Genomic DNA, 13,366 nt, shown 5'->3' on the forward strand with positions numbered 1-13,366 from the left:
TCTCACATTTGTTCACCTTCTCTCTTTGTTCTTTGGTGCAAGCTCATTGCAAATCCCATGAAAATAAGTCCCTGAAACAGAGACAGGAAGAAGAACCAGGAAGTAAAGTTTGGGACTCCATTGTTGGGAGGGGGTCGAACATATTTTCTCTAGATTGTAAACCTAATGTCAAATGGACAGCACAGCTTTTATTTGAATCATCATGATGAAAACGAATCATCTCCCTTACTTCTCACAATAGCAAATGTAACAGTGGTACCAAAATCTTACAAGAATAGTAGGAAGAATTAAGTTACAGACCAACCTATTGGGGATATCAAAAACCAAAATCATAAATGAAATATTAGCAAAATTAATTCAACAATATAGCAAGAGAGTACCACACGGTGATGGAAGTCATTGTCCAGGATTGCAAATTTGGTTGAATGTTAGATCAATGTAAAGCCTGACATTAAGAAACTAAGTGAAAAACGGTGTGATTATCTCAACACAGAATAAAAGTGTTTGGTTAAATTTTTATGTCATAAATTCAGAAAATGTGTTTGATAAAATTCAGCATCAGTCATGCCATAAAATTCTTAACACGCTGTATGACAGTGCTCTTTCTTGGTTCAGAAAGTGAAGTTACAGAACACATGAGGAATTTATAGGAGACACTGAAAGCTTCGATTTGGGGACCATACAAGCAGGCCACTGTAATTACTGAGCAGTGTAAGGAGGAAAATAAAATAGATTCCATAAAGATGGAAGATACAGTGATAGAATGTACACTGATGATGTGATTTCCAATTCAAAAAATCCTAAATATAAATTACTAGGCCAAATAAGATTCTTGAGGAAGATTACCATGTAAAAAAACATGCAGATTACCATGTAAAAGAATATTATATGTGCTAGCAAGAAACACTTTGAAATCAAAACCTTACAGTTATAATAACATAAAAAATGTTGTGTTTCTAATTCCAACTCTGATAAAAGGTTCTAGGAGGCTCTGTGGGGGGAAATTATTAAACATTTTTGAGACAGCCAAGAGATATAAATAGATGGGTAGAAATCCGGGAAAAATAAAATATTTTCATTAATCAAAATCTAAACAAAAATTGAGGGGAGGGTTGAAAAATAATAAGTGGATTCCAAAGGCAAAGTATAGCTGATACACTTTTCTCTTGAAGAGAATCCAAGTGTGAGCATTTGCTATACCAGATGTCGAGAATTATCATAAAGCGATAGTATGTAAGACAACGGGATCTCAATGCAGGAATAGTTGCCAGATCAAGGAACAAAATAATAAAACACAAACATATTCTTGCATAAATGGACTCCTGTCACCCCCAGTTTTGGTTCTACTGCGATGTATAGCTACCCTATGACCCAGCAATAGCACTGCTAGGAATTTACCCAAAGGATACAGGAGTGCTGATGCATAGGGGCACTTGCACCCCAATGTTTATAGCAGCACTTTCAACAATAGCCAAATTATGGAAAGAGCCTAAATGTCCATCAACTGATGAATGGATAAAGAAATTGTGGTTTATATACACAATGGAATACTACGTGGCAATGAGAAAGAATGAAATGTGGCCTTTTGTAGCAACGTGGATCAAACTGGAGAGTGTTACGCTAAGTGAAATAAGTCATACAGAGAAAGACAGATACCATATGTTTTCACTCTTAGGTGGATCCTGAGAAACTTAACAGAACCGTGGGGGAGGGGAAGGAAAAAAAAAAGTTAGAGAGGGAGGGAGCCAAACCATAAGAGACTCTTAAAAACTGAGAATAAACTGAGGGTTGATGTGGGGTGGGAGGGAGGAGAGGGTGGGTGATGGGTATTGAGGAGGGCACCTGTTGGGATGAGCACTGGGTGTTGTATGGAAACCAATTTGACAATAAATTTCATATTAAAAAAAGAGAAAAAAATGAAAAGAAAAAAAGAAATAAAAAGAAGTAGAGAAGTTTGTTGTTTTCATAAACGGCATTTGAATCATTTAATGCATGGAAAAAATTAAATTCTGGGAATTTACACAACACACAAAAGTCAACTACTGGTGGGTTAGAGACCTCAGTATAAAAGCTAAAACCATAAAACCCATAGAGGACAACACCCTTGTTTAAAGATTTAGGTAAGGAAAGTTTCTTCAACAGAATGCAGATGCCCCAAATGCAGTGGGACAAAATAGACATATTTGCCTACATTAAAACTAAAAATTTCACTCATCAGAAGACTCCATGAGAGAGTGAAAAGTAGTCACAGCATTCGGAAAACACCTATAAAATACATAGTTGTCATTCTCTAACATTTAAATATGTAAGGAGTGCTTTACAACGATAGAAGAATATACTGTTGGTATATGAGCAATGACTTGAACAGAGTCACCACACAGGAGCAAATAGTAATGGTCAGACCAGTAATCTTGGGGAAGGTACTCAGCCTCACTGGTCTTCAGACAATGGCAAAGACAATCATGAGGAAGTACAAGGACTCCCACCAGAGAGCCAGTAGTCAACAATACTAAGGAATGAGCACTGAGTCTCAGCAACTTTGAAGATGACAGGTGAAAGCATTCCCTTCAAACCATAAGGAAAAAGCTGATGTCTTCTAGGAAGGTTGAGGGACACATCTCTTATGGCCCCACAGAGTCCATGTGCATGGGTTGATTTCCCACAGTCCTCACCTGGGAAGGCCATGTGGAGAAGTGACAGGATGTATGATGGAATGTATGGTCCCACCTGGAGCATCCCAGGAGGGGCACAGATAGAATGTATGGTCCCACCTGGAACAGACGAGGTGGAACAGGGATAGAATGTATGGTCCCACCTGGAACAGCCCAGGAGGAGCAGGGATAGAATGTATGATCCCACCTGTAACAGCCCAGGAGGAGCAGTTATAGAATGTGTGGTTCCACCTGGAACAGCCCAGGAGGAACAAGGATAGAATGTATGGTCCCACCTGGAACAGCCCAGGAGGAGCAGGGATAGAATGTATGGTTCCCACCTGGAACTACCCAGCTGGAGCAGTGATAGAATGTATGGTCCTACCTGGAGCAGTTCAGGAGAGCAAGGATGGAATGTATGCTCCCCACCTGGAACAGCCCAGGAGAGCAGGGATAGAATGTATGGTCCCCACTTAGGACAGACAGGGTGGAGCAGGGATAGAATATATGGTCCCCAACTGGAACAACCAGGAAAGTGGTAGAGTGTGTAAATAAATTGTGTTAGTTGTTGCTGAAAAGGTGCTGAGGCTTCTTGGCCCACACCTGATGCACGGATTGGAGAGAATTCCAGTCCCCCTGCCTCTCTGTTTAGACCTTCTTTCCCAGACCTGCATTCTTCACATGGATTGTATCTTTGACCCCATGCATCCCTCCCTCTCTCCAGAGCCTGCAGCTGTGTTTGCCAAGGAGCAGCCAGCACACAGTGAGGTGCAGGCCAAGGCAGGGGCCAGCGCCATGCTAAGCTGCGAGGTGGCCCAGGCCCAGACAGAGGTGACGTGGTACAAGGACGGGAAGAAGCTGAGTGCGAGCTCCAGAATGCACGTGGAGGCCAAGGGCTGCAGCAGGCGGCTGGTGGTGCAGCAGGCGGGGAAGGCGGATGCCGGGGAGTACAGCTGTGAGGCCGGGGGCCAGAAGGTGTCCTTCCACCTGGACATCACAGGTCAGTTCTTTCAGAGTACAAAATTAGCCTCTTTTATGAGGTGATCTTGGAACAGATTTATACCCAAGACAGACTCTCGTGCTCTTTCAGTTAGACTTTTCCATTGACATCACCCATTCACCACCTCCATTTCCACATCTCAGGTGGGACCATGGGAGGATGGCTGGAGGGAGTGCACAGGAAGGAGACAGGTCATTCTCATACACCATGGGTTGTGTTTCCACGTAATAGTGCTGGTCACATGTTCCCAGCACCTGCTCAGAACCCACTGGTGGACCTTGGTATCCAGAAGTCTGAATTTCCCTGATACATGGGATTGAGGTAGACCAGATATGTCTCCACTGGAGTTGTTCTGAACATCACAAATGTCGTCCTCCAACACACATGAGAGTTTCTGGTGGTGCAGATGTTTGATTTCACTGAACCAGGATAATGGTAAATTTGGGGCACACAATCATCCTTGGAGTTTTCCCAGGACTGTGCTTTGAGTGTCCACAGCTATAGGTGTTTTGGGAGACTTCCCTGTTTTCACAGGGATCTACGAGTTCTCTCTGCACCCATATGTAGCCAAATCTGTATCTGTATTTTATTGTAATGGCCGTGAAGCTTTCAAAGAGAGCAATTACAAATCAATCAATTCCTAAGGAATTATATTGAAACTGGCACAAGAAAAAATGGACAACTTGTACAATCCTAGCACTTAAAATAAATGGATGATTATATAATTTTCTCACAGAATAATGTCTAAGACCAGTGGCTCTACTGTCAAATTCTACCAAATATTCTGGAGAGAAATTACTCCATATTCATAGGATTCTTAGAGTGTTGAAAAGAGATGTAGTCATCAACTCCTTTTACATAGGTAGCATATCAATACCAAAATGTGACAAGGTAAATATGAAGAATTTTCACAGGCCACCCCTCATTGATGTGAAAGTAATATCTTCCATAAAATATTATCCAACTGAATTCTGCATTTTATCAAGGGGACAATACACTAGGACAATAGTCATATTCTGGGAATACAAGGCTGGTTCAACACCAGAAACATTAGAAAATCAACACAAAGCTTGATATTAACAAAATCAAAGAAACAATGATGTGATTTCCCCAATAAATGAAGAGTAAAAGCTCTGGATAAAATAAAGCATCAGAAACACAGGCAGAATATTCCATAATATTTGGCATCAATTCCTGCCACAAAATTCCTCATAAGCTTTAAATAGAAGGTTTTGTCCTTAATGTAATAACTGGTGGTATTGAAAAGGCTAGCTGACATCACACTTCACATCAAACTTTGAAAGCTTTGCCTTTGAGATGGGACCAAGACAGGGAAGCTGAATGTCCTCACTTTTATGCAACGTTCACAGCACACCATGGAGGAAAATAAAAGTAAAGATATGAAAGTTGGAAAAATGAAAACTGAAACTAACAGAAGATATGATTATCAATGTGGAAAATCCCAAACAGTTTCTATTTTTTAAGTTAAATTAAAACAAGTATTATTGTAACCCTACAGGGTATTTAAGAATACATATCAAAATAAAAAAGAAATCAAAGCATCGCTAAGTTTGAGTAGTTTGGGTATAAAGTAACAAATTTAGGGGCACCTGGGTGACTCAGTCTGTTGAGTGGCCAACTTCAGCTTAGGCCATGATCTCATGGTTTGGGAGTTTGAGTACCACATCGGGCTCGCTGCTATCAGCATAGAGCCTGCTTCGGATTCTCTGTCCCCCTCTCTCTTTGCCCTTCACCCACTCATGCCCCCCCCCTCTCTCCACAATAATAATAATAATAAAGTAAAAAATTTAGTAAACATTGTAATTATAGTTATTGTGTCTACTTTTCAAGGTATTTATATTGTTCAAAAGTTTTAGTCACATTAAAATTTTAATTGTAATTTGCACTTTCTATGAGATTTTAACTAATTGCATTTGTAATAAATTGTATTTTATTTATTTTTATTTTTTTTTGCCTATTCTGGAAATTTCATATGTAGCGTTTTACTTTTTTTAAAATATGAAATTTATTGTCAAATTGGTTTCCATACAACACCCAGTGCTCACCCCAAAAGGTGCCCTCCTCAATGCCCATCACCCACCCACTTTCCCCTCCTTCCCACCCCCCATCAACCCTGTTTATTCTCAGTTTTTTTTTAATTTTTTTTTAACATTTATTTATTTTTGAGACAGAGAGAGACAGAGCATGAATGGGGGAGGGTCAGAGAGAGAGGGAGACACAGAATCCGAAACAGGCTCCAGGCTCTGAGCGGTCAGCACAGAGCCCGACGCGGGGCTTGAACTCACGGACCACGAGATCATGACCTGAGCTGAAGTCAGACGCTTAACCGACTGAGCCACCCAGGCGCCCCTATTCTCAGTTTTTAAGAGTCTTAAAAACCATTACTTTTTGGACACCAAAGAGCGTGAAGAGAGATTAGGACATACAAAAATCAATATATAGGAAACATTTATCTATCTATACACCAGACACCAAAAGCTGGAAGGTGACATTTTAAAGGGGTTACAACAGCACCAGAAAAATCCTGTTATCAATTTCAGGTCTAAGAAAGGATTTTCAGATGCTTTGTGGGAAAAAAAGTATTCAACTTTATTGAGAGACAGAAAAAGATCTAAATCATGGATGGAAATTGATGAAAGACCCAGAGGCAGTCAGTCCTCATCAAAACCCAAATAATAGCGCTTATGTGAGTGAGAGTATTGACAAGTGAGTTGTAAAGCCAGAGAGAGGAAATCCACTTTTGACAAAAACCAGCAAAACCAAAACCAAAAGAAATCCCCAAAGCAATGACGTTGACTTGGCTTTTGATAAAACGACAGCAATTCAAACAATCGGGGCTTTAAATAGAGACTGAGAAACTTCTCAGGGAAACAGGAAGTGAGTCCAGAAACAGCTTTGTGTAAAACCCAAGTCCCTTCTCTCTCTCTCTTTTTTAAATCACTCTAGAGCTCTCAGTGTGACTGTAGTAAAGGGTTGGTCTTTCACAAATGGTGCTAAGATCATTAAACGTATGGAAAACTGAAATGAAGTTGGATGTCTATTTCTTGCCATGCAAGAAACTGAGCTGCATGTGAGTTAGAGACCTCGGTGAGAAATGTGGTTCAAGCTCTTACCAACAATGTCAGTCATTCATGACCTCAGCATAAGGAAAGCTTCCTGAGACTGAATGAAATGCACAAAACATAAAGGAGAAAGTAATATATCTGCCTATAACAAAACTCTTGCTTAACATTTTTTTTTCACAAAACAGTATGAAGGGGTGGAAATGCCAGTCACAAGATGGGAGGGTATATAAATACACATAACAACAAACACTGACATTTACTTAAACAAAGAGCTCCCAAATGAATATGAGTAAGAGACAGTGCTGTTGTAAATGGGGCAAAACACTTGAGCAATGACACTACAGAAGATCAAATTATAACTACCAAAAACTTCAGAAAGGGTGCTGTACTTTGCGAGTCATCAAGTCAATGCAAAAGACAGCCACAGGAAAACACAGATGGAGCAGTGATAGAAAGTATACTCCCACCTGAACAGCCAGAAAAGTGGTAGAGTAAATATTTGTGTTAGTTTTTGCTGAGAGGGTGGTGGGGCTTCTTGGCCACATACCTGATGCAGAGATCAGAGTGAGTTCCATTCCCCATGCATCCCTGTTTAGACCTTCTTTCCCAGACCTGCATTCTTCACATGGATGGTATCTTTGACACCATGCATCCCTCCCTGTCCCCAGAGCCTGCAGTCATGTTTGCCAAGGAGCAGCCAGCACACAGTGAGGTGCAGGCCAAGGCGGGGACCAGTGCCACACTGAGCTGCGAGGTGGCCCAGGCCCAGACAGAGGTAACGTGGTACAAGGACGGGAAGAAGCAGAGTGCCAGCTCCAGAATGCGTGTGGAGGCCAAGGGCTGCAGCAGGCGGCTGGTGGTGCAGCAGGCAGGGAAGGCGGATTCTGGGGAGTACCTCTGTGAGGCCGGGGGCCAGAAGGTGTCCTTCCGCCTGGATGTCACAGGTCAGTTCTTAGTGCAAAATTAGCCTTTTCGTGAGGTGAAGGTGGAACAGGTTTATCCCCAAGACAGACTCTCGTGCTCTTTCAGTTAGACGTTTTCCCTTGACATCACCCATTCACCACCTCCATTTCCACATCCCAGGTGGGACCATGGGAGCATGGCTGGAAGGAGTGCACAGGAGGGAGATAGGTCATTCTCATACACCAGAGGTTGTATTCCCACATTGTTCCCAGCACCTGCTCAGAACCCATTGGTGGACCTTGGGGTCCAGGACTCTGGATCTCCCTGATGCCTGGGACTGATGTAGACCAGATGTCTCTCCCCTGGGGTTATTCTGGGAGGTCGCAAATTTCTTCCTCCCAACCCATATGAGGGTTCCTGGTGGTGGAGATGTTTCATTTCACTGTATAGGGGAAAGGGAAATTGGGGCCACAGAGTCATACTTGGAGAGTTCTCAGGACTGTGCTTTGAGTCACAGTTTTTGGCATTTTGGGGCAAACTTTCCTGTTTTCACAGGGATATAGAAGTTTTCTCTGCACCCATATGTAGCCAAATCTAGATCTGTATTATACTGCAATGTCTGTGCACTTTACAAAGACAGCAATTAAAAATCAATCAATTCTTAGGGAATTATATTGAAACTCATACAAGAAAAATTGTACAACTTGTACAATCCTAGCATTTAAGATAAATGATGATCATAAATAATTTTCTCACAGAATAATGTCTAAGCCCAGTGACTCTACTGTCAAATTCTACCAAATATTCTGAAGAGAAATTATTCCATGTTCGTTGGATTCTTATAGAGTATTGAAAGAGATGCAGTCATCAATTCCTTTTACATAGGTAGCATATCGATACCAAAATGTGACAAGGTAAATATGAAGAATTTTCACAGGCCACCCCTCATTGATGTGAAAGTAATATCTTCCATAAAATATTATCCAACTGAATTCTGCATTTTATCAAGGGGACAATACACTAGGACAATAGTCATATTCTGGGAATGCAAGGCTGGTTCAACACCAGAAACATTAGAAAATCAACACAAAGCTTGATATTAACAAAATCAAAGAAACAATGGTGTGATTTCCCCAATAAATGAAGAGTAAAACTCTGGATAAAATAAAGCATCAGAAACACAGACAGAATATTCCATAATATTTGGCATCAATTCCTGCCACAAAATTCTCATAAGCTTTAAATAGAAGGTTTTGTCCTTAATGTAATAACTGGTGGTATTGAAAAGGCTAGCTGACATCACACTTCACGTCAAACTTTGAAAGCTTTGCCTTTGAGATGGGACCAAAACACGGAAGCTGAATGTCCTCACTTTTATGCAACGTTCACAGCACACCCTGGAGGAAAATAAAAGTGAAGGTGAAAGTTGAAAAAATGAAAACTGAAACTAACAGAAGATATGATTATCAATGTGGAAAATCCCAAAGTTACTTTTTGGATGGCAAAGAGAGTGAGGAGAGAATAGGACATACAAAAATCAATATATAGGAAGCATTCTGTATCTAGACATCAGACAGCAGAAGCTGGAAAGTGACATTTTGAAGGGGTTATAACAGCATGAGAAAAATCCTGTTACCAATTCCAGGTATAAGAAAGGATCTTCAGATGCTTTGTGGGAAAAAAGTATTCAACTTTATTGAGAGACAGAAAGAGATCTAAATCATGGATGGAAATTGATGAAAGACCCAGAGGTAGTCAGTCCTCATTAAATCCCAAATAATAGCTCTTATGTGAGTGAGAGTATTGACAAGTGAGTTGTAAAGCCAGAGAGAGGAAATCCACTTTTGACAAAAACAAAGCAAAACAAAACTGAACAAAAACCAAAAGAAATCCCCAATGCAATGGCATTAACTTTACCTGATATCAAGACTTCTGATAAAAATACAGCAATGCAAAAAATTGGGTGTCTATGTAGGGCCCCAATGAAGGGGTAGAAATGCCAGTCACTAGATGGGGAGGGTATATAAACACACATAAACACAACAGTCTGACATTTACTTATATAAAGAGCTCTTAAATAAATACGAGTAAGAGATAGTGCTCTTGTAAGTGGGGCACATCTCTTGAGCAATGACACCACAGTAGAGCAAATTATAACTACCAAAAACTTCAGAAAGGGTGTTGTACTTTGTGAGTCATCAAGACTATGGAGGATACAGCCACAGGAAGGCAGGCAGATCAGTGATAGAATGTACGCCCCCCCCCCCACCCCAGAACAGCCAGGAAAATGGCAGTCTGTAAATAAATTGTGTTAGTTGTTACCGAGAAGGTTGTGGGGCTTCTTGTCCACCCACTTGGCACAGAGATTGGAGAGAGTTGCAGTCCCCCTGCCTCCTTGTTTATACCTTTTTTCCCTGACTTGCATTCTTCACATGGATGGTGTCTTTGAATCCATGCATCCCTCCCTGTCCCCAGAGCCTTCAGCTGTATTTGTCAAGGAGCAGCCAGCATGCAGTGAGGTGCAGGCCAAGGCGGGGGCCAGTGCCACACTGAGCTGTGAGGTGGCCCAGGCCCAGACAGAGGTGACATGGTACAAGGACGGGAAGAAGCTGAGTGCGAGCTCCAAAGTGCACGTGGAGGCCAAGGGCTGCAGCAGGCGGCTGGTGGTGCAGCAGGCAGGGAAGGCCGACGCCGGGGAGTACAGCTGTGAGGCTGGGGGCCAGAAGGTGTCCTTCCATCTGGACATCACAGGTCAGTTCTTTCAGAGTACAAAATTAGCCTTTTTTATGAGGTGAGCTTGGAACAGATTTATTCCCAAGACAGACTCTTGTGCTCTTTCAGTTAGACTTTTCCATTGACATCACCCATTCACCACCTCCATTTTCACATCCCAGGTGGGACAATGGGAGGATGGCTGGAGGGAATGCACAGGAAGGAGACAGGTCATTCTCATACACCATGGGTTGTGTTTCCACGTAATAGTGCTGGTCACATGTTCCCAGCACCTGCTCAGAACCTACTGGTGGACATTGGAATTCAGGAATCTGGATCTCCCTGATGCATGGGGCTGATGTAGACCAGATGTCTTTCCAGGAGAGTCGTTCTGAAGGTCACAAATATCTTCCTCCAAATCACATGAGTGTTCTTGATGGTGGAAATGTTTGATTTCATGGAACCAGGGGAAGGGAAAATTGGGGCCACCGTCATATTTGGAGTTTTCCCAGGACTGTGCTTTGAGTCACAGTTTTTGGCGTTTTGGGACACACTTCCCTGTTTTCACAGGGATGTAGAAGTTTTCTCTGCACCTATATGTAGCCAAATCTAGATCTGTGTTGTATTGCAGTGTCTGTGCAGTTTACAAAGAGAGCAGACACTTACAAATCAATCATTTCCTAGGGAATTATATTGAAACTTACACAAGAAAAATTGGACAAGTTGCACAGTCCTAAGACTTAAGATAAATGGAGAATCATAAGTAATCTTAGAGAATAATGTCTAAGCCCAGTGCCTCTTAAATTGTATAAAATGTTCTGGAAAGAAATTATCTCATGTTTATAGGATTCTTATAGAGTTTTGAAAAGAGACACACATCAATTTATTTTACATATATAGCATATCAATATCAAAATATGACAAGATAAATATGAAGAATTTTCACAGGCCACCTCTTGTTGATGTCAAGGCAGTACCTTCAAGAAAATATTATCCAGCTGAATTCTGCAATTTATCAACAGAACAACACACTAGGACAACAGTCATATTCCAGGAATGCAAGTCTGGTTCAACACCAGAAACATTAGAAAATCAACAAGTAGCAATCATTAAGAATGAAATCTTGCCATTTGCAACAATGTGGATGGAACTAGAGAATATTATGCTAAGTGAAATTAGTCAGAGAAAGACAAATATCGTGACTCACTCATATGTGGAATTTAAGATACAAAACTGATGAACATAAGGGAAGGGAAACAAAAACAATATAAAAACAAGAAGGAAGGCAAACCATAAGAGACTCTTAAATACAGAGAACAAACTGAGGGTTGCTAGAAGGGTGTTAGGTGGGGGAATGAGCTAAAGGCAAGGGCTTTAAGGAGGACACGTGTTTGGATAAGCACTGAGGGTTATATATAGGGGATGAATAACTGGATTCCATTCCTGAAATCATTATTGCACTATATGTTAGCTAACTTGGATGTAAATTTAAAAAAATAATTAATAAAAAAACTAACAGAAAAATCAACAATAGCTTGATATTAACAAAATAAAAGTAAAAGCAATGTGATTTCCCCAATAAATGATAAATAAAAGCACTAGATAAAATATAACATCAGAAATCCAGGGAGAATATTCCATAATATTTGGCATCAATTACTACCAAAAAATTCTTCACAAACTTTAAGTAGAACATTTTGCCTTTAATGTAATAATTGGTGGTATTGAATACCTGACATCAAATTTCACATGAAAACTTGAAAACTTTGCCTTTGAGATGGGACCAAGACAGGGAAACTGAGTGGCCTTACTTTTATGCAATATTCACAGCACACCATGAAGGAAAATAAAAGTAAAGACATGAAAGCTGGAAAAGTGAAAACTGAAACTAACAGAAGATATGGTTATCAATGTGGAAAATCCCAAACAGTTACATTTTGGATGGGAAAGAGAGTAAGATTAGGACATACAAAAATCACTACAGGAAACACTCTGTATCTATACACCAGACACCAGAAGCTGGAAAGTGACATTTTAAAGGGGTTAACATAGCATCAGAAAAATCCTGTTACCAACTCCGAGTCTAAGAAAGGATCTTGAGGTGCTTTGTGGGCAAAAACTATTCAACTTTATTGAGAGACAGAATAAGATCTAAATCATGGATGGAAATTGATGGAACACCCCGAAGTGTTCAATCCTCTTCAACACCCAAATAATAGCTCTTCTGTGAGTAAGAGTATTGACAAGTATATTGCAAAGTCAGAGAGAGGAAGGCCACTTTGAAAAATACAAAACAAAACAAAACAAAACAAAACAAAAAACAAAAAAATCCTCCAAAACAATGATATTTAGTTTACTTGATATCAAGACTTTTGATAAAACTACAGCAATTCAGGCAATTGGGTCTTTATGTAGGGACTGAGAAACAGCCCAAGAGAACAGAAAAGTGAATCCAGAAACAGGTCTGTATAAAACCTGAGTCCCTTCTGCTTTTTGTTTTTTAGTTTGGTTTTCACCGTGGTGCTAAGTGTAACTGTAGTGGAGGGTCAGTCTTTCACAAATGGTACTAAGACTATTAACCATATGGAAAACGGAATTGAAGATGGATGTCTATTTCTTCCCATGCAAAATCTCAGCTCAATGTGGGTTAGAGACCTCAGTGAGAAATGTGGTTCAAGCTCTTATCAAACAATGTGAGTCATTAATGACTTCAGCATGAAGTTGTCCTTAAAAAGAACAAAGTGCACAAAATAAAAAGGACAAAATAATATATCTGTCCATAAGAAAGCTCTTAACATTTTGTCACTAGAAACATGAAGGTGTGGAAAGGCAAATCACAAGATGGGGAGGGTATATAAACACACATAACCACAAACACTCTGACTTTTACTTAAATAAAGAGCTCCCAAGTGAATATATGAGTAAGAGACAGTGCTGTTGAAAATAGGGCAAAACACTTGAGCAATGACACCACAGAAGAGCAAATATTAAGGTCCAAAAACTTCAGAAAATTT

General features: G+C 40.4%; 1 protein-coding gene across 41 annotated transcripts in view; it reads left to right on the plus strand.

Annotated features, from left to right (window-relative positions):
- The window catches only part of OBSCN (obscurin, cytoskeletal calmodulin and titin-interacting RhoGEF), a 166,718-nt gene that overhangs the window by 50,557 nt on the left and 102,795 nt on the right, over positions 1 to 13,366 (plus strand). For 35 of the 41 annotated variants that reach the window (XM_086707175.1, XM_086707103.1, XM_086707095.1 and 32 more), the window contains 3 exons: positions 3,376 to 3,651; positions 7,406 to 7,681; positions 10,116 to 10,391. The exons of 1 other annotated variant lie outside the window; for it this stretch is intronic. In XM_086707175.1, coding sequence (XP_086563301.1) covers positions 3,376 to 3,651; positions 7,406 to 7,681; positions 10,116 to 10,391 — 828 coding nt within the window. The remainder of the gene's footprint in view (positions 1 to 3,375; positions 3,652 to 7,405; positions 7,682 to 10,115; positions 10,392 to 13,366) is intronic. 5 more of the 41 variants (XM_086707243.1, XM_086707307.1, XM_086707191.1 and 2 more) reach the window with 4 other exon arrangements.

Source organism: Puma concolor, chromosome A1, assembly GCF_028749965.1.
Source record: "Puma concolor isolate L17-30 chromosome A1, mPumCon1.1.hap2, whole genome shotgun sequence".
Lineage (NCBI taxonomy): Eukaryota > Metazoa > Chordata > Mammalia > Carnivora > Felidae > Puma > Puma concolor.